The sequence below is a fragment of the Pleurodeles waltl genome, chromosome 6 (genome assembly GCF_031143425.1).
Source record: "Pleurodeles waltl isolate 20211129_DDA chromosome 6, aPleWal1.hap1.20221129, whole genome shotgun sequence".
Taxonomy (NCBI): domain Eukaryota; kingdom Metazoa; phylum Chordata; class Amphibia; order Caudata; family Salamandridae; genus Pleurodeles; species Pleurodeles waltl.
Genome location: NC_090445.1, coordinates 84,380,319 through 84,402,074, shown reverse-complemented (window position 1 = coordinate 84,402,074; position 21,756 = coordinate 84,380,319). Strand labels below are relative to the sequence as shown.

The window sequence follows — 21,756 nt, the reverse complement described above, 5'->3', positions numbered from 1 at the left end:
ACCTTCTTTGTCTTTTTGCTCGCTGGGCTGTTTAGGGCACAGAGAAGCTAGGGCTGCAAGCAGCAAACAGGGGGCCCTTGAGGGAAGGTGCTCTGTTTAATTTGAGCTGGTGGTTTCCAATGGGGGCTACTGGTATTCATTTTTGGGGACTGGAACTTACTTTTCCTCATCAGACATTTCCAGAGAGTGAGAGCATTAAAAATAGGAACGTAGGAGGACGAGAACAATAGCAAAACCTTCAGCAAGCGAGAAAGCAGAGACCATCAAGAGTGAGATAAAGGGGCAGGGATTGACTGACAGTGGATTTAAGAGGCCCGAGGTAGATTCAGGACTATGCATCCTTGGTATTTGGCCATGGCATTTAATAGCGCTGGCCGCTGGCTTTTGAGTATTGGGCACTGGCACTTATTATTTCACAAATTAAGCACTGGGAAGGTGAATCCATCCTGGGAAGTCATCCATGGACAATGGGTCCCTTCCGCTGCCACAAAATGATGGTGAATTGATGTCTATTGTTGGAAAGTATTGGGTTAGCAGTTAGTTGGGGGAGCAAAGGGAGGAGGGAGAGTGCAGGGTAGACAAAGGAAGCAGAGGACAGGTAGACAAGGGTTGCGAGACAGTGATCATTAGCGGGACAGTTGAATATCGACAATGAGGTATTAACTCCTACTTGAGTGGGTTACCTGGCTTCATGACAGCTCTTCTGAAATCTAAATGCAGAGAAAAAGAAGCATAAGTGTTGCAAACAATAATCAGTAAATGCCCATACAATAAAGTAAAATAAAAATATATTGCGTACTACATCCCCTCTGCTCACACACACAAGACTCACCGACTTCTCTGGAGAGGAAAACTAGAAAAAAGAGGAAAAACGGGTTTAGATGGGCATGGGTGCAGTACAGGAGGTAAAACATCCTAGCCACCTCCCACCCCTACCTCCGTACCTTTCTAGGATCCAGGGGGCATCTTATAGATTCCTAAACTCTCCCCCTTTCCCTTTTAATCTCCTTCACTTTTGCATCGTCCTCGACTTCCTCTTGTTCCTTCCACCCCCATCCTCCCTTATCCGCTTCCCCTTTCAGTCCTCTACCGAGGGCAAAGCCTGGAGAACGCTCATTGTGTCAAATTGAAATCTCACCCTGTGATTGGTCAGAATGTTGGGCGAGGTTGGGACTTGGATATGTTTTTGGACAGATGCGCAGGAGGCAGCTTATTCCATCTGCCCGTTCCTGCGCATCACAGGATCTGTCTTGTTCTCTCCCTCACCCTTGGCCCAGTTTCTTATGGCATGGCTTGTAGGTATCTATATAGTGATAGACACTGTAATGTCCTGACTAAAAGGGAAGTTTTGGGCCAATCTGATGGACAGTTTGGGCAAAGTTTTCTGTGTTTTTTGTTTTTTTAGGGTCGAGCCTGTGAGAGCATACACAAGTGCATGCATCTCGATTGCGAGACTCTGTTGTGTTCAGTAAAGGGCTTGGAACCCGCCTGTCACTCACCATTTGTTTGACTGCATGGCACTCTTCTTTACAGCCTCATAATTTGTCAAAGTACACCTGTCATCATTTCCGTTTCTCTGTGTGGAGCAGTGATCAAGTACTAATTGATTCAACAAAATTAGTGCCTGTCCGCTGCTCCCGATGTGATTGAGGTACTATTTTTTCTTTTTAACTTCTAGTGCCCCACAAACAGAAGGCTTGTGTCTGGCGAAAACATGCCAGGCAGGACAAACACAATTGCAAAGTTTTATTTTTTAAATCTAACTTTTTTGTTTTGCCAAGTCACCTTTTCTCAGTTTCCATGCATGTTTTCTATTGTTTTTGCTCGTGGGCACTGTTGTAAAAAGATGACAATTAACTTGTTCTAAATGTGAGAGACCTATTGCATTGCAAATGCTTGATTCCACATATGATAGGTTCGCAGGGGACGATGTTAATTTAGCCCTTAAAGTTGCTGCCAGCTACAAGGGGAGGAAAAGAGAGTGCGATGTGTGGTTGAGAGAATATATCTTGGAGTCGGCTTAAGGGCGGTGCGACCAGTGCCACGTACCAGCCGCTGAGTTCACGGGGTGCTGTATTTTGGAATGTCTTATGGGGTTAAAAGCCACTGCTGCAGAGTTCCTTGCTGCACCCAGAAGTTGTCAGGCAACAATAAAACGACAAGATAACACTGGTGATTAATGTACCCGCTGAAGAGAGGCAACAATAAAACAACAAGATAACGCTGGTGATTAATGTACCTGCTGAAGAGAGGTCGTCTAGTCTAGTCTCAGATTTGACTCTCCAGAAAGTAGTGCAGCGGGTTAATGCTGCACAGCACATATATTGTGCATGTCACTGGGTGGTATTTTATGTGAATAGCTCAGTGGGTTTCTACTTTTATCACAGAGATCATTTTGTTACGTGTGGTTCGTAGGTTACAATCCTAATGTAGCACAGTGAGCTATGAGCTAGCATCAAAGAGATGCATGCAAACTGCATGCATGACAAGTGTCTCCTACACCCTGTAGTATGTACTTTATGCAGGGCATCAGTTAGGGGCACACAGCATCCACCCACTACTTTCACAGGGCGGACATTGTCCACGCTGCAAGAAGTGGGCCCCACTGAAATATGCTGAACTTGTCCCGGTGTAATTTTCAGACACCGGGACACATTCAGCAGCGCCTGCACCTTGTCTGCTTATGTTTTCCAGCAGCAACGTGCAGGCGACGAGGGGAGCTTTCATGTTTCAGACTCTAACTGAGCCCATAACAAAGGTCGAATTTGAGGGACCATCTGGCCTCCTTTTGTTCCACTTATTGTGAATGGGAGCTATCTGAGCCTCACACTTAGATGCAACTACAGGGTAGAGGAAACAAAGGCACACAGCTTGTTTTTATCACTTCACAAATACTTAAGAGAGGCATGTTTTTTACATTGTTCAATCCCTGTTTGTAAGAGATTTTCATGCACTGTAAGAATGTCAGATTTGGTGGTCTGTTCCAGTATTTGCACAACTAACAATTTAAATACCACTAATTTGTTTTATTTCTTTTATAGTGGTACTCAGCCTACTGCAGGGTGTCAGAGCACTTTACATCACACATACACATTATACATTGTAATATGTAAATCAATGTACAAAAAGTGTTAGATACGACAGTGAGGGTTGCAAGGTGTAGGAGTCACATGTCCTTCATAGCTTGATATATTAGAAAAATTACCATTTATGAACTGCAAGTAACAAAAGTATCTCTGTGTTAAAATCAGTAACTCACCTAGAGACATATAATAAAAACCTGTCATTTGCAGTTAGATGATGTGCTTTTAAGCAGGCACATTACCCCTCTATGCTACCTTGATTCAAAACTGGGACTAGAGAAATACAGGTTTCTCTAGCAAATGCATTACCCTCCAAAGTTATCTTACTATTATTATTATTCCCTGAGATTTACGGGGCACACAAATATCTCTGTAGCAGGTGCCCCATAAGATATTTTAAAATATAGACTTTGCAACTAATTAAACAGAACAGATTTATTGCCATGTTTCTCTTTGTTTCCAATTTCTTTGTAGCAGGGTTTTAAAAATAAATAAATGTGTAAGTTGAGGCCCAGATTTTGCATCAAGTTGTGTCACTTTTTTGGCACAAGCCAGACGTAAATTCTAATTTGTTAAATATTGCAATGAGCTCAAATGTAATCATGGTAGACCTGCTAACCCTATGTGAGGTGTTAAGATCTGATGTCATTTCATATGATGTCACTTTTTGTGAGGTGATGGGTTGTGATGCCACTTACTATGATTCTACATGCAATGTCACACACTGTGATGTCACGTGCCATGATGTCACTTGCATACTGCCTAACTTGGTTAGTCCTCCCACTTATTTTTTTAGGACCTGTGCCCTGACTTTATGTAAATGATTTACATACTTATATGATTAATTGTCACTTTTTAGTGTGTCTGTGCGTGTATGAGGGGGGTTAGGGGTGTGTGTGATGTAAAGTGCTCTGAAACCCTACATTGGGATGAGGTGCACTAGCAAAGAAATGAAACAGATGTGCGAGCAGGGCTATGGAGAGAGCACATAGTGAGGGAATACCTGGAGTCAGTGGTCACTTGGGGGGCGCCCACAAAGATGGTCGCGCCGAGCACCACCAGCGCTAAAGCCAGCCCTGATATACTCAGAAGGACAGGTACTTAGACTGTAGTCCTGTCTGTAGGAGTGCACAAACAGGACAGATATTACTTAGTACCAGGAGGAGGTCAACAATGGCTAGATCAACAGCTTCTAGGTAAGCTGAACTTAAGTCTTGAATCCCCCACACCTCACCCACCATGGGATGTGCTATGAGCAAGCAGTCGGAAGTGACCATGAGCCAGAGCCGCGGGCATGTTTATGCCACTGGTGGGAAGGACGGAGGAAGGAGGCTGCTTACAGGAGGGGATGAGGGTTATGCCGGTAGAGTGTGGACAGATGAGCTGTAAGCATAAAGGCTGCAGGAGGTTGTGGCCTTGAAAGCAAGGTGACCAGATTCTGGAAACTAAAACCAGGGACATCTCATAAAAAATAAAAGAGGGACTACAATTTTACACCATCTAAAGGGGAGAGAATGACATGGGTCATCATCAAAGAAACAGACAAACAAGGCATTAAGGGAGTAGATTAATTGCAAGTTTTATATCCAAAATCTTATCTGGTAATTACACTGCTTTCAGATAAACTGCGAGGTAGTCCTTGGGGCCCATAATAAACCTGCCTCATTCTCTTTGCAGTCACCCTCGCTGAAAACTGGGACATGAGTGAAATTTGCCAAAATCCGCCAGGACAGCTGGTGAAAAACCGGGACTGTGCCGGCGAATCCGGGATGCCTGGTCACCCTACTTGAAAGTAAAGAGGGGTCCTGCAGTGGTAAGAGGGCCAGGAGGATGGAACTGTGACGAAGGTTAGAAGTACATGGGGGGCAGGGCAGAAAATGGTAGAATGGCCAGAAGAGCATGAGAAGAAGAGCTGAGAGTGATGTCAGGTGGCCAAGGTGGACAGCAGCAGGAGCCACCACCAGGGGACATGAGTAAGAGAAAATGTGCTTAACAGAGCAGGAGAATTTGGTGTTCTACAGAGGGGAAAGGAGAAACTAGAGCGTGCACGAAGTAGGGAGAATGGTTGAGACATCAGAGAATAGTGACCGAGAGGAAGAACCGCAGGAGGAAAGGGCAGCTCACTGAGGAAAGGAAAATGATGGGGTTCACGGGAGGGTGAAGTGGGGTGCAGTGGTGGGAAGTGGTGTAGACACCGCGTTAGTGTTGGTTGACAGAAGGGTGGGACGCTGTGGAGGGAAGAAGCTCAAGAATGAAGCTGGGGTAGCCGTGGCTGAGGAGGGCATGCGTGAGCTGCTCCCAATGAAGATCAGAATGTGTGATGGGGCTGTACAAGAAGAGGATGCGCATGTGACTCTGCGACCACTCATGTGTCACACAGGTGTTGGAGCAAGCAGAGAAATGAAAGTCAGATAAGAGAGTAGGTTTATACTTGTGAACTCATGTAGAGTGCTGGGGTATAGGTGGGATCCGTGTGGTCATGTAAGGTTCATGCTCACAGAACTGCAGAACAGTAGGGACTGTTTAGAAGAACGTTTGGTGCATTTAGTGCATTGTTGGCTGGCTTTGTTAAAAGAAAGGGAGAGAACGAGAGCATGTGTGTGCTTAGATCGGAGACTGAAAGACGGCAGGAACTGGTCAAGCTTGGCAAAGAGCTAAAAAGGAGATGTAGGGGCAAATTTAAGAGCCCCTTGCGGCATAATATCGCCACATTAGTGTCATTTTTTGATGTGGCAATATTATGGCTAAAACGCTGCGCCGCATTTACAAAGTGGCGCAATGCATGCATTGAACCACTTTGTAACCCCTTGCGCCACATTATGCCTGCACCAGGCATAATGTATGCAAGGGGACGGGCGAAAAAATGTAGCAAAGAAATCTAAAGGTTTCTTCGCGTCATTTTTTTCTGCATTTTTATCGCCTGCTCAGAGCAGGTGTTAAAAGCGGGCACACCATTGGCTACAATGGACCTCTATGTACTGATCAGGGTTAGCTCCAGAATGTTGATGCTAACCCTCAACAGTACATCAATAGCGTCAGAAATTGTGACGCTATTGGACAATACCCTGCCCTGTATTTTAAAAACTGCGCACACATGGTGGTGGTAGTGGGGCACTGAGGGGCGCGAGAAAAGTAGCACTGCACTGGGTGCAGCGCCACTTTTGTTAAATCTGCCCTGTAGGCTTTTGTCAACTTGAAGGGACGGAGAGGAACAATGAAAATGTCACTTACCCAGTGTACATCTGTTCGTGGCATTAGTCGCTGCAGATTCACATGTTTGGCACAGTCCGCTGCCTGGTGTTGGGCTCGGAGTATTACAAGTTGTTTTTCTTCGAAGAAGTCTTTTTTGGTCACGGGACCGAAGGACTCCTCCCTCTTCGGCTCCATTGCGCATGGGCGTCGACTCCATCTTAGATTGTTTTCCCCGCAGAGGGTGAGGATGGAGTTGTTTGCTATAAATAGTGCCCATGCAATGGAGTGAATATGTATGTACGTTAAGAGTTTATAATAATTATTTACAAATGTACAAATGTTTAAGATTTAGGATCTACTTCTAAACGGCTACAGGCTTCCCGGGGAGGCGGGAGGGTACATGTGAATCTGCAGCGACTAATGCCACGAACAGATGTACACTGGGTAAGTGACATTTTCAGTTCGATGGCATATGTTGCTGCAGATACACATGTTTGGCATAGACTATAAAGCAGTTACCTCCCCTAAAAGCGGTGGTTTAGCCTGTAGGAGTTGAAGTAGTTTGGAATAATGTTCTTAGTACAGCTTGGCCCACTGTAGCTTGTTGTGCATTTAGTACGTCTACACAGTAGTGTTTAGTAAACGTATGAGGCGTAGACCAGGTTGCTGCCTTACATATTTCGCTCATAGGAATGTTTCCTAGAAAGGCCATTGTAGCACCTTTCTTTCTGGTTGAGTGTGCCTTTGGTGTAATAGGCAATTCTCTTTTGGCTTTAAGATAGCATGTTTGAATACATCTGACTATCCATCTAGCAATGCCTTGTTTAGAGATTGGATTTCCTATGTGTGGTTTTTGAAAAGCTATGAACAGTTGTTTTGTTTTCCTGATTAGCTTTGTTCTGTCAATGTAGTACATTAGTGCTCTTTTGATGTCTAATGTATGTAGTGCCCTTTCAGCCACGGTATTTGGTTGTGGGAAGAACACTGGCAATTCTACTGTTTGATTTCAATGGAATGGTGAGATTACTTTTGGCAGAAATTTTGGATTTGTTCTTAGAACTATTTTATTTTTGTGTATTTGAATAAATGGTTCTTGTATGGTAAATGCCTGTATTTCACTTACTCTTCTGAGGGATGTGATTGCAATGAGAAATGCGACTTTCCAGGTTAGATATTGCATTTCACAGGAATGCATGGGTTCGAAAGGTGGACCCATGAGTCTTGTTAAGACGATGTTAAGGTTCCATGAAGGAACTGGTGGTGTTCTTGGTGGTATAATTCTTTTTAGCCCTTCCATGAATGCTTTAATAACTGGTATTCTAAATAGAGACGATGAATGAGTAGTTTGTAGGTAAGCAGATATTGCTGCGAGGTGTATTTTTATAGATGAAAAAGCGAGATTCGCTTTTTGCAAATGTAGTAAGTATCCTACTATGTCCTTTGTAGAGGCATGTAATGGTTGTATTTGATTGGTATGGCAGTAGTAAACAAATATTTTCCACTTAGATGCATAGCAGTGTCTAGTGGAAGATTTTCTCGCTTGTTTTATGACCTCCATGCATTCTTGTGTGAGGTCTAAGTGTCCGAATTCTAGGATTTCAGGAGCCAAATTGCCAGATTCAATGATGCTGGGTTTGGATGCCTGATCTGTTGTTTGTGTTGTGTTAACAGATCTGGTCTGTTGGGTAGTTTGACATGCGGTACTAGTGAAAGGTCTAGTAGAGTTGTATACCAAGGTTGTCTTGCCCATGTGGGGGCTATCAGTATGAGTTTGAGTTGGTTTTGACTCAACTTGTTTACTAGATATGGAAGGAGAGGGAGAGGGGGAAAAGCGTATGCAAATATCCCTGACCAACTCATCCATAGAGCATTGCCTTGTGATTCGCGGTGTGGGTACCTGGATGCGAAGTTTTGGCATTTTGAGTTTTCTTTTGTTGCGAACAAATCTATCTGGGGTGTTCCCCAAATTTGAAAGTACTTGTTCAGAACTTGGGGGTGAATTTCCCATTCGTGGACTTGTTGGTGGTCTCGCGAAAGGTTGTCTGCTAGTTGGTTTTGTATTCCTGGAATAAATTGTGCTATTAGGCGAATGTTGTTGTGAATCGCCCACTGCCATATTTTTTGTGTTAGGAGGCACAATTGTGTTGAGTGTGTTCCTCCTTGTTTGTTTAAATAATACATTGTTGTCATGTTGTCTGTTTTGACAAGAATGTATTTGTGTGTTATTATGGGTTGAAAGGCTTTTAACGCTAGAAATACTGCTAACAGTTCTAGGTAATTGATATGAAATTTTGTTTGGTGTATATCCCATTGTCCTTGAATGCTGTGGTGATTGAGGTGTGCTCCCCACCCTGTCATGGAAGCATCTGTTGTTATAACGTATTGAGGCACTGGGTCCTGAAATGTCTGCCCTTTGTTTAAATTTTTGCTGTTCCACCATAGAAGCGAGAGGTATGTTTGGCGGTCTACCAACACCAGATCTTGAAGTTGACCCTGTGCCTGTGACCATTGTGATGCTAGGCACTTTTGTAAGGGTCGCATGTGTAGTCTTGCGTTTGGGACAATGGCTATGCATGATGACATCATGCCTAGAAGTTTTAGCACAAATTTTGCTTGTATCTTTTGGTTTGGAAGCATAGCACTCATTACCTTGTGGAATGCCTGCACTCTTTGTGGACTTGGAGTGGCAATTCCCTTTGATGTGTTGATGGTTGCTCCTAGATATTGTTGTGTCTGACACGGTTCTAGGTGTGATTTTGTATAGTTGATGGAAAACCCCAGTTTGTGAAGGGTTTGTATGACATATGTGGTGTTGTTTGCGCATTTTTTTACTGTGTTGGTCTTGATTAGCCAATCGTCTAGGTAAGGGAACACATGTATCTGTTGTCTCCTGATGTGTGCTGCTACTACTGCTAGACATTTTGTGAACACTCTTGGTGCAGTTGTTATTCCGAATGGCAACACTTTGAATTGGTAATGTATTCCTTTGAATACGAACCTTAGGTACTTTCTGTGAGAAGGGTGTATTGGTATATGAAAGTACGCATCCTTTAGGTCTAATGTGGTCATGTAATCTTGCTGTTTGAGCAGTGGAATGATGTCTTGTAGTGTGACCATGTGAAAATGGTCCGATATGATGTAGGTATTTAGTGTCCTGAGATCTAATATTGGTCTTAATGTTTTGTCTTTTTTTGGAATTAGAAAGTACAGGGAGTAAACTCCTGTGTTTTTTTGTTGTACTGGTACTAACTCTATTGCATCCTTTTGCAGTAGTGCTTGAACTTCTAGTCCTAAAAGTTCTAAATGTTGTGGTGACATTTTGCGTGTTTTGGGAGGGATGTTTGGTGGGAATTTGTGGAATTCTATGCAATAGCCATGTTGGATTATTGCTAATACCCAATTGTCTGTTGTAATGTGTTGCCAAGATTGGTAGAATTGGCTTAGTCTTCCCCCCACTGGTGTTGAGTGAAGGGGTTGCGTGACTTGAAAGTCACTGTTTAGGTGGAGGTGTTTTTGGAGTCTGGAATCTTCCCCTACTCCTTGGGAATTGACCTCCCCTATATCCCCTGAAACCTCCCCTTTGGAATGAACCCTGATATGGTGTGGTTCTTGTTTGTTGGCTGGTTGTGTCTGTGGGTTGGCCACGAAACCCCCCTCTAAATGGAGTTTTTCTAAAAGAGCCTCTGCTCTGCGGGGAGTAGAGTGCGCCTATGGCTTTGGCCGTGTCTGTGTCCTTTTTAAGTTTTTCAATGGCTGTGTCCACTTCAGGGCCAAAAAGTTGTTTTTCGTTGAAGGGCATATTAAGGACAGCCTGCTGGATTTCAGGTTTGAAGCCTGAAGTGCGGAGCCAAGCGTGTCTCCTTATGGTGACAGCAGTGTTGACTGTTCTGGCTGCAGTATCGGATGCGTCCAGTGAAGAGCGGATTTGATTGTTTGAGATCGTTTGTCCCTCTTCAACTATTTGCTGCGCCCTTTTTTGGTATTCTTGGGGAAGATGGTCTACGAGAAGTTGCATCTCATCCCAGTGTTCGCGGTCATATCTGGCCAGCAGCGCTTGAGAATTTGCGATGCGCCACTGGTTGGCTGCCTGTGATGCTACTCTTTTTCCTGCCGCATCAAATTTTCTGCTTTCTTTGTCCGGAGGTGGGGCGTCGCCAGATGTATGGGAATTTGCTCTTTTGCGAGCTGCCCCTACTACTACGGAGTCAGGTGGTAACTGCGAAGTAATAAACACTGGGTCTGTGGGTGGTGGTTTGTATTTTTTATCCACCCTTGGGGTGATGGCTCTTGATTTTACGGGCTCTTCAAAAATTTGTTTTGCGTGCCGTAACATCCCTGGTAGCATTGGGAGACATTGATATTGGCTATGTGTAGCCGAGAGGGTGTTAAATAAAAAATCATCCTCTATAGGATTGGAATGCAGTTGGACATTGTGGAATTCTGCAGCCCTAGCCACCAGTTGCGAGTATGAGGTACTGTCCTCTGGCGGTGACGGCTTTGTGGGGTATGAATCTGGATCATTGTCCGGCACTGGGGTGTCGTATAGGTCCCAAGCGTCTTGATCCTGATTATCTTGACTTATGGTAGTTTGCGCTGGTGAGTGCATTTGTGGCGGTGTTTGTGCCGGCGATGCCTGTTGTGGTGGAGAGGGCGGAGGCGTGACTTTTTTAACCACTTTGGCTTGTGGTTGTGCGTCATCCTTGAGGAGACCGATCCTTCTTTTCCTCATTATTGGGGGAAGGGTTGATATCTTCCCTGTGTCTTGCTGGATGTACAGTCTCTTTTGTGTGTAGTCTGATTCTACACTTTGGAGCTCTTGTCCAAATTTGTGCATCTGGCCACTTATTCCTTGTTCCTCTGTGTAGGATGAAGGTGTGGAAATTTTCGGCGCCGAGAGAGAATCTTTTTTTCGGCTTCGGCACCGACAGAATTTTTGTTCCTTTCGGCATGGAGTCTCGGTGCCGATGTTTTTCGGTGCCGGTATCTTGTTTTTGTCTCTCGGAGCCGCTATCTCGGCTCCGAGGTTGCTCCATGGCGGTCCCTCGACCGGAGTCGGGTGTCTTCGCTATGGGCGTGCCCTTTTTCGGCGCCTTCGACGGGTCGCCTGTTTTATGGGTCGAGCCATGGCCTGTTGGCAGTGGCGTCCCCTGGGCTTTCGTTTTCTCGATGGTTTTACTTTTCGACGTCTTACTCACAGTTTGTTGCTGTTGTTCGACGTCGGAGTCTCCGGATTCTGAGTCCGGAACCGAGAATGTTTCCTCTTCGTCGTCGAAACGTTGTTTTGTCGGCGTGGACGCCATTTGTAGACGCCTGGCTCTTCGGTCCCGGAGTGTTTTTCTGGACCGGAAGGCTCGACAGGCCTCACAGGTATCCTCCTTGTGCTCGGGGGACAAGCACAAGTTACAGACCAAGTGCTGATCTGTATAAGGATACTTACTGTGACATTTTGGGCAGAAACGGAACGGGGTCCGTTCCATCGGCTTCGATGTCGCACGCGGTCGGGCGGACCAGGCCCCGATGGGGGAATCGAAGCTACCCCAAAGTCTTCCGATGATCGGTGTCGATGTACCTAACTATCCCGATACCGAACGGAACAATACCGACGCTTTCTTCCGAGATTCTGACTAACTTTCCCAACCGAAACACGGAGCGAAAAGGAATACGTCCGAACCCGACAGCGGAAAAAAACAATCTAAGATGGAGTCGACGCCCATGCGCAATGGAGCCGAAGAGGGAGGAGTCCTTCGGTCCCGTGACCAAAAAAGACTTCTTCGAAGAAAAACAACTTGTAATACTCCGAGCCCAACACCAGGCAGCGGACTGTGCCAAACATGTGTATCTGCAGCAACATATGCCATCGAACCCATGGTTACATTTGGCTGGAGGACTATGAGTCTTTTAGGATAATGCGGTCCATCTATGGCTTCTGGGTAGTGAGTACTAAACGTGGGAAACAGTGACGAGATTCGAAGGGGGAGAATTGTGAGCAGGGAGAATCATGGGCAAGTGCGTAGATTTTTCAGCAGGATTGGGGGGTGAGCTTCAGATTTCCCAAAAATCATGCTGACATTTAATGTTAAAATACATTATAAGAAAAGTAGGGCGCATGAGGGGGACTTAAGCGGTAGTGGAAAGGGAGCGGAATGGCGATTGTTAGCAGTACCAAGTGAGAGAAACACAATGTTTTCTAGAATAGCCAACATTTTGAGAACTGAGATGGGAGAGTGTGTGTGTGTGTGTGTGTTTTTTATCAGTGTGTGCATGCAAACATCCCAGGTGAAATCCGACAGACACCTCACCATGCCCGACTGAAAGCACATGTACCCAACTATACACCAGAAAACACAATTATTAGAGGGTGAAACACCCCAAACACCGGCCCCCGAAGCTACGACCATGATTGTGGGGTCATGTGTAGGTTGGAAAAAGGGCTATGTTGGCGAAATAGGGAGTATGCTGCAAGGAAGGGGTGTTGTCATCCCTTGGCATAAGAACACAAAATGGCTGCCATGATATGTCACCCGGATTCTGTCAACCACTGCCATTTTACCTCTGGCTTTACCTGCGGGGTTCGGGATGAACTGTTCCATGAGGGGCAGGGCAGTGCTGATTCTCATAAGGCAGGTTTCTCTCTAGAGTGGCACAGTGGGGAAAAATGATGAGTTGCAGTGCTACCCAGACCGACTGCCAGTGGTTTAGTCTAGTTTCAAGCCTGCCTCCCATCACTTTTTGTGTGTTTGATTTAACTGTCATTGCACAAAGGGAACTTGAACTTAGTTACAGTGACATGTCTCCCCGAGTCCAATGTTCAAGAGTAGGCAGAAGTATCTTAAAACGAAGAGATGACAGGCATCGCAACCAGTGAGGCTAAGAGGTATCCCGATGTCAACCCTTACTAAATGCTAGCGCCATCTGCTAGGCTGCAAGTGCGCTGAGAGCACCTAAGTGCAACAGCGCCCTCTGCTGGTGGAATGGTGGAAATCAAAATCTAAACAGAGAGGACGGGAAGGACAAATAGGCGGTCACTCTGACCGCGGCGGGCGGCGGTCGCCGCCCGCCATGCGGTCACCGCCGAATGACCGCACCGCGGTCAAAAGACCGCGGCGGCCATTCTGGCTTTCCCGCTGGGCCGGCGGGCGACCGCCAAAAGGCCGCCCGCCGGCCCAGCGGGAAAGACCCTGCAACGAGGAAGCCGGCTCCGAATGGAACCGGCGGAGTTGCAGGGGTGCGACGGGTGCAGTGGCACCCGTCGCGATTTTCTGTGTCTGCAAAGCAGACACTGAAAATCTTTGTGGGGCCCTGTTAGGGGGCCCCTGCACTGCCCATGCCAGTGGCATGGGCAGTGCAGGGGCCCCCAGGGGCCCCACGACACCCGTTCCCGCCAGCCTCATTCTGGCGGTGAAAACCGCCAGAAACAGGCTGGGGGGAAGGGGGTCGGAATCCCCATGGCGGCGCTGCAAGCAGCGCCGCCATGGAGGATTCCCTGGGCCAGGGGTAAACCGGCGGGAAACCGCCGGTTCCCCTTTTCTGACCGCGGCTTTACCGCCGCGGTCAGAATAGCCCAGGAAGCACCGCCAGCCTGTTGGCGGTGCTTCCGTGGTCGCCGGCCCTGGCGGTCATGGACCGCCAGGGTCGGAATGACCCCCAAAATGTACTCACTAGTTTGACGTTGTTACATTTGGGCATCCTCTCCGCCATCATCCCCTTACTCTTCCACTAACCTCATTCCCTTCCATTTTTTGCTCAACCGTTCCCGCTCTTTCTTCTCACCCTTTCCCATCTCCTCTCTCCTTCTCTTTCCCCGACCTCGTTTCTTTCTCCCACTTCTCTATTCTTTTGTCCGCCCTCTCTCCTCTCATTTCCTTCTCGATCCCTCTTTCCAGTTCTCTCGACTTTCCAACCCCTTTCCTACCCACAATCCCTTCGCCCATTACAACCCTTATCCGTCTTTTCTCCCCCTCTTCTTTGCCTTCTCGTTCTGTCTTTTCTCTCCTGATCTCTCTCTGCCCCGTCATCTCTCCCTTCCCCAACTCTTGTAGCCTCTCTCTCCCTTTCCCATCCCCTATCTTTACCCTAAATGCCCCACGCCCCATCCACGACCCCTCATACCTTTCTCTTTGCGCTCTTTAACCATGAAACACACCAGCAGTGGGGAAAGGACCAATAATGTCGCCACAGTAATTGCGAGTCCCAAGGTCCAGGGGGAGATTTTTCTGAAGAAAGGCTCTGCATAGAAAATAAAACACAAACATAGAGGTGAGTTCTAGCAGCATAACAGTAAAGACATGGAGGTGAATCCTAGAAGTATAAGAGCACAGACATGGAGGTGAACCCCTGCGGTGTAAGAGCACAGGCATGGAGGTGAACCCCTGAGGTGTAAGAGCACAGACATGGAGGTGAACCCCTGCTTTGTAAGAGCACAGGCATGGAGGTGAACCCCTGCGGTGTAAGAGCACAGACATGGAGGCGAACCCCTGCGGTGTAAGAGCACAGACATGGAGGTGAACCCCTGCGGTGTAAGAGCACAGACATGGAGGTGAACCCCTGCACAGACATGGAGGTGAACCCCTGCGGTGTAAGAGCACAGGCATGGAGGTGAACCCCTGCGGTGTAAGAGCAGACAGGAGGTGAACCTGTAAGATGTAAGAGCACAGACAGGAGGTGAACCCCTGTGGTGCAAGAGCACAGACAGGAGGTGAACGCCTGCGGTGTAAGAGCAGACAGGAGGTGAACCCCTGCGGTGTAAGAGCACAGACATGGAGGCGAACCCCTGTGGTGCAAGAGCACAGACAGGAGGTGACGCCCTGCAATGTAAGAGCACAGACATGAGGTGACGCCCTGCGGTTTAAGTGCACAGACATTGGGGTGAACCGCTGTGGGGTAAGAGCACAGACAGGAGGTGACGCCCTGTGGTGTAAGGGCACAGACATGGAGGTGAACCCCTGCGGTGCAAGAGCACAGACAGGAGGTGAACCCCTGCAGTGTAAGAGCACAGACAGGAGGTGAACCCCTGCGGTGTAAGAGCACAGACTGGAGGTGAACCCCTGAGGTGTAAGAGCACAGACAGGAGGTGAACCCCTGCAGTGTAAGAGCACAGACATGGAGGTGAACCCCTGCGGTGTAAGAGCGCAGACAGGAGGTGAACCCCTGCGGTGTAAGAGCACAGAGAGGAGGTGAACCCCTGTGGTGTAAGAGCACAGAGAGGAGGTGAACCCCTCCGGTGTAAGAGCACAGACATTGGGGTGAACCCCTGTGGTGCAAGAGCACAGACAGGAGGTGAACCCCTCCGGTGCAAGAGCACAGACAGGAGGTGAACCCCTGCGGTGTAAGTGTAGTCTAGAACCTGCATTGAGAGCCTGCATTGAGAATAAGTGCACAGAGAGCAAATTAAAGGCCTGCACTCGGCTCTACGGAGAGAATAAGAACACAGACACGGAGGTAAAACCAAAGGCCCATGCAAGATTTTGTGTAGAGAATAGGAGCGCAGTGGGTAAACCTCAGGCTTGCACTAGCCCTTTGTACAGAATAACAGTACTGTGCAAAAACCTTAGGCTTGCACTAGCCCTCTGTAGAGAATAAGAGCACAGTGTGTAAGCTTTAGGCTTGCGCTAGGTGCTGCACAGAGAATAGGAGCACAGACTCTAGGGTGAAACCAAAGGCCTGCTATGGGCTCTGCATAGAGCATAAGAGCGAAGACCAGGAGGTAAAATCAAATACCAATGCTAGACAGTGCCTAGAGTATAAGAGCAGACAGGGAAACGCCAAGCCCCGGGCTAGGCTCTGCATAGAGAATAACAGCAGAAACGTGGAGGAAACCAACAACCAACCCTAGGATCTGAACACAGATTAAAAGCAGTCAGAGGTGAAAACCATGGTTTGCTATGCTCTTCATAGAGAATACCTGCATACCTTACGCTTACATATGGAACAGCTCTAGTCTCTGCAAAGAGAATACAAGCGCAGGTAAGGAGGTGTAACTAAAGGTCCACTCTAGTCAGTGCGCCAGGGAATAAGTGTATAGCCAGGGCAACTGGAATTATGCAGCAGGAGAGGGCCAAATTATGAGGCAGGGTTGAGTAAATTATGCATTAAGAAAAAGCAAATTATGCAGCATAATGCAGCACTTTTTGTAATAGTGTTGCTTCATTATTTTATCAGTTTTAAACTGCGCTAACACTGTATGGGCATTGGTTGCACCTCATCAGTACCAGTGTAACACCCAAATATAGCAATGAGCAACAGCCCTGGAGGGCCTTTGCAAAAGGCCCTCCAGGGCTCGGCAGCACGTGAAGCTGCATATTTAGTAACTTTTGAACCATTTGAGCTACAAACAAACTTTATTTTTGTTAAAATCTTTGGATTATGTAGCAGATGATGGACTATGTGACAAATGCAGCAAATCTATAATTATGCAAAAATCTCTGCACAATCACATAATTCCAGTGGCCCTGGGTATAGCGGTAAAGACCAAAGAACAGTGTTAGGTTTTGCGTAGGGAGTAATGGCGCAGACATGGAGCTGCAATTATACAGCAATGATCTGCAAAGAGAACAGAATAAGATCACAGGCTTGGAGGTAAAATCAAAGGTTGCTCTTGGTCTCCTAAGGGAACAGGAGCACAAAGTGGTAACACGACAGGCTAACTATAGGCTCTGCAAAGAGATTAAGAGCACAGACACGACGGTAACTAAACAGCCTATCCTTCCCTTTCCATGCAGAACAGCAGCACAAGTATTGAAGTGAAACCAGAGCCCTGTGCTAGGGTCAGCAGTAGACCATAGACATTAGAAGAAACCAAGAGCCTGAGCTCATCTCTGCAGCGTGAATAAGGGCACAGACATGGGACAAACCATACACCCTCCTCTAGGCTGTCCATGTAGAACAGGTCCAAAGATGGAGGCGAAACCAATGACCCGCGCTAGGCTCTTCACAAAGAACATTAGCAGAGACCCGGAGATGAAACCAATGGCCTGTACTACCTTCTAAACAGAGAAGAAAATCATACACATAGAAATTAAATCCTAACACCTACACTAGACTCTGCATATAGAACAAATTCACAGACCTGTAGATGAACCCAAATGTCCATGATATTCAATGCACAAAGAACAGATTCCCTGACATGGCGATGAAATATAACACCTATGCTAGGCTCTGCACAAAGAACACATTCAGACACGGAGATGAAAACAAATGCCCATGATAGGCACTGCACAAAGAACAGATTCACAGACATGGAGATTAAACCAAATGCTGATGCTATGCCCTGCATAAACAACAAATTCACAGAAATGGAGATGAAACTGCTGGAGCATTTTCATCCTTTGAAAGGACTCAGTGCTCACGGAGGTCAACAGACCTTTTTGTCCAGCAATGGCGTGTGGCAGAACCAATTACCAAAAAACAAATTTCTTGCAATAATTTTAGACAGTATGACCCATTTGGCCTTACAAGGAAAACTCCAGTCAGAATTAATTTATTACAAACCCAGGATTAAGATCATATAGGTTATTCTTAATATGAATTTATAGATACACATTATCACCAGGGGTTGCCCAAGGCGACAAAAGAAGTTTAGTTGAACTAGCGTTAACAGAACTGAACATTCAATTTCCAAGACAAAAAACGTTAACAGAATCAATTGTAACAAAGATAATAAATGTTGCTCAGTCTGGGCAGACATCAATCAATATTTAACAAAGAGGTCAGTTAATTTTTAAAGGTAAGTGATAAACCTACCAAGGCCAATTCAGGGACTAGCATGTGTGGGGATGAACACATGCGGGCAAAAGCATAATCAAAAAGGGGAAAAAAGAATTTCGAATAAGGAGCAAACTCGGAACAATCAGATTTTAACGAAGGGGAATAAAAATTACAAAAAGGGGAAAAGCGTCAGCATGTCAGGAACTCAATTAAGAGTCACCTGAAGGGGCCTGGGAAAGTTCTAAATCTCAGTGGGACATTTCAAAGGACAAGGGTAAGATAGAGAGGAATACCTCTCCGGCGGTCAACTTACAAAGATTCTTCTTCAGCAAAAGTTCAGGTTGGAAAGGCACCTAGGGTATCTTCTCTCCTTGAGACCCAAATTAATCGGTTTGAGTCCGAATCTGAATCAGAATCTGACCAAAGTCTAAATGATAATGCAATATCAAAGTTTCAGCATGATTTGATTCATCAAGGGAATCAATCCACGTTACGTTAGAGGGACATCAGCCAATAATAATTGATTACACAACTCCAAACTGTAACTTGTGCACTTATTCCCAGGATCATTCCGAGAACATCTTCCATCCGTGTGAATCAATGCAGATTTGAAACAGTTGTATACAATGTACCTCCATGTTCTGCACTAAGGCTAAATTAATACATATTTCCACGTTTAGCAATAGGGTCTATTACCAAAAGGCCAAGCTTCTCATGGGAACAAAATCTGAATGAAGACTTCACATTATAAAAAAACTCAACATTTCTAACACAACTTCAAAATGCATACTCTGTAGACCTAACTTATGCTAACACAAAATCATGACATTACATTCAATACGCTATAGTAAAACACATATAATATACAAAATTAAAACTTCAACATTATTAATATATGAATAAAATGCGTACCATATTTAATTTAAATGGGGTCGAAGTCTGTTGACGCATGTCAATAGATATGGCAGAGAAGTATATTTTCCTATATTTTGCACACATATGTAAATCAACAATCACTTGAAATTCAATATTGTTTCAATATATTATGTTAGTCTAAAGTCTATTTTACATTGTTATACTACTTTAATCCGGTTAACATTCAAATTAATTTAAATACCACCTAAATCGATCTCTACATTATAAAAAGGCACATTTATAAATATGTCAATGCAACTTTTTATGACTTACATTGTTAGTGCTCCGAGCCTAATAAGGCGTATACTGTCACATTCTGATGACTTTTGTGACACAAGGAACACCACTAAATTTCATGCTCTATTTGTCCCTCCTCTGATGTTGAACTGCTCCATCATAAATGGCCAAATTCTCATTTCAATGTGATAGCTCATAATTTTAAAGAATGATTCTGGTAAGGTCTACTGTAATCCTCTAACTTCTTGAGGTTACAATAATAAATACTTCTTTTAGTCTCCATTTCTATCTCTTCCTTCCACTGTCTAGTTTTTTCTCTTCTCTCCGTCCACTTCCTGAATAATTTAGAAAGTTGAATGCAACTAAAGCACACTAAGCCATAATCAACAGGGGTCTTAAGATGGTTCCCGATAGTCCTCTTTGTATGTTTCCAAACCATTTATCATTGGTCAAAAAAACACCACCTATAGCTTCCCATGCACAAGTTGCTGTCAGACTGGTCAGATCATTTCTCAGATTGATTATGTTAGAGATATACTTTCTTATCTCCTTACTATTATCAGGTAGGTATGTGCAACAATGTCATGCATGCAATGTTTTACAGACTCCACCTTCTTTTGCTAGAAGAATATCTAATGCAAGGTGATTTTTGCAAAACCATCGATCTCACAGCAAACATCTCTGTGCCCATTAACAACATGGCACCTGTAGTGTCAGTAGACAACTTATTTAGTTGATAGCTTTCTAACCTTGAGATCATTCAAGATTACACCCACTGATGTAATTATGGCACCAAAAATACATCCCACTATCTCTGAAGCACTTGCTCCTCTTTTAACTCTGTTGTTTAGGTTCTCATCCCAGGCTGGATTAATAAAATTGTCCACAAGATACATTTTCGGAAATACTACTCCCAGATAAAATATACCATACCAGCCTTTCGGCAGCTTGTAATAGTCATTTTTCCTACCCTGGGTATGGCGGGATCCTGTCCATTAAACGTAAAAGTCCAAACACTTTTAAATACAAAAGCATGCTTACAATCACTAGTACCTACAAAATGTGTGTCTGTTTTCGATTCTGGTCTTCATACAACTTCCCTACATTTTGCCAATTCATGGCCAAGAAACCTTGATTTACTTCTACTGTATGTATGGGACCCTTTTCCCAGCTTTGCAAAACTATTCCCTTTTCTATTTTGACTCAATCTCCCTCCTTCTTTCCTCCACTTGTCCAATGAACTCCTTTTCTATGGGACTAAAAATACAGGTCAAATTGTTCTTGTGTGCATATACTGTTCCAAAGCTCAGGGTGGGTTCAAAGAATCCTCCCACTGTGTCAGTGTTTGGCAATGCTACGCAGGTGCTTCATAGCAGGCACAAAGGAAAACACTAGATCATAATTTCAATAGAAATACTGTAAACACTCCTGCTGATCAACAGCGTTAGTAACAGACTACAAGAAATTCCATAGGTGATTCCTTCCTGCACCAATGAAGGGATTTGTATACAGATATAACAATTTCATACCTCCATGGTGTCCACATACTCATAGTGCAGTTCAAAGTACACACTGGACGACAAATCTTTCTCAGAACTATCAGTATGAATGAGTCTTTCATTTTTACACAGGGGGTCCTGATCTATGATAGGGTCTTATGAATTCAGGGCATTTGTGATCGCAATTTTCTCTGACTCATTCTCAATGGGCAAACTCAATCCAATGAATAACATATGTACTTACACTTATTCTTATATCAATTGGGTTTCATGACTTGTCTAGACTCAGACATCATAATTAAAATCCAAGAATAATATAAAAAACATCAAAAATGCAAAGTGGCTTTTAATATTTCACTGTCTCCTTTCAGTCTTTTCCTATTTTGAGCAAAGCAAAAGTCAAAATAGTCACCCAAAAAACAACATTAAATGCAATTATTCACAAAGTTCCTTGATCTTCTAGAAAATTCATCATGAGTTGAGGTGTGGCTTGGAGATTGACGAAGATGGCAGCTCGTCTCTGATCTCCAAAGAGCCTCCAGTGTGTTCTGGGGTAAAATACCTCAATTAAATAATTAAACAACCTCAAACATTCCGGCAATCCATTTCTGACTGAGAGTACACCCGATGATTGTGAGATGATGACTTTCCGACTCTCAATTCACTCATTTCTCGACAATGCAAGGGGCGACACAAAAATGGTGCTCTCAACAGCGAACGGCATCGAGACCTTCTGAGGGTAAGTGGACCCTCTGATGTGCTACCCTGTACTCCGATCACCATGCGCTCCAGCCTATGCTGCTACATGCACCATGGTTACCACCATAGCCTCCTGTGAAACTGATTGCTGAAACCATTCGCTGCAACTGCAAGCTGGAGTGGCACAGAGCTGTGCGCGCTTCCCATAGGCGGTGCGTAGATCGACAGACTTGAGGCATGCAGGAGCTGTAGACCCATGTCAAACGCAGAGTGCGACTCGCTGCCACTCACTCGCACCTCTGATCCCTGATACCAGGCTCCCATAAAAAAAGCCAGCTGCTCCTAAGCGGCTATGAGCTCAACTCCCTGCAGGAAATACTAAACCAAACGACCCAGCTTAGTGAATGATTAATATCTACTCTTGCTAT

At 45.1% G+C, this 21,756-nt stretch overlaps 1 protein-coding gene across 1 annotated transcript in view; it reads right to left on the bottom strand.

Annotated features, from left to right (window-relative positions):
• LOC138299251 (butyrophilin subfamily 1 member A1-like) overlaps positions 1-21,756 on the bottom strand; it is a 156,976-nt gene that overhangs the window by 6,297 nt on the left and 128,923 nt on the right. Inside the window, exons 5-7 of the mRNA XM_069237382.1 lie at positions 14,385-14,501; positions 833-853; positions 684-710 (exon numbers count right to left, since the gene is read on the bottom strand). Coding sequence (XP_069093483.1) covers positions 684-710; positions 833-853; positions 14,385-14,501 — 165 coding nt within the window. The remainder of the gene's footprint in view (positions 1-683; positions 711-832; positions 854-14,384; positions 14,502-21,756) is intronic.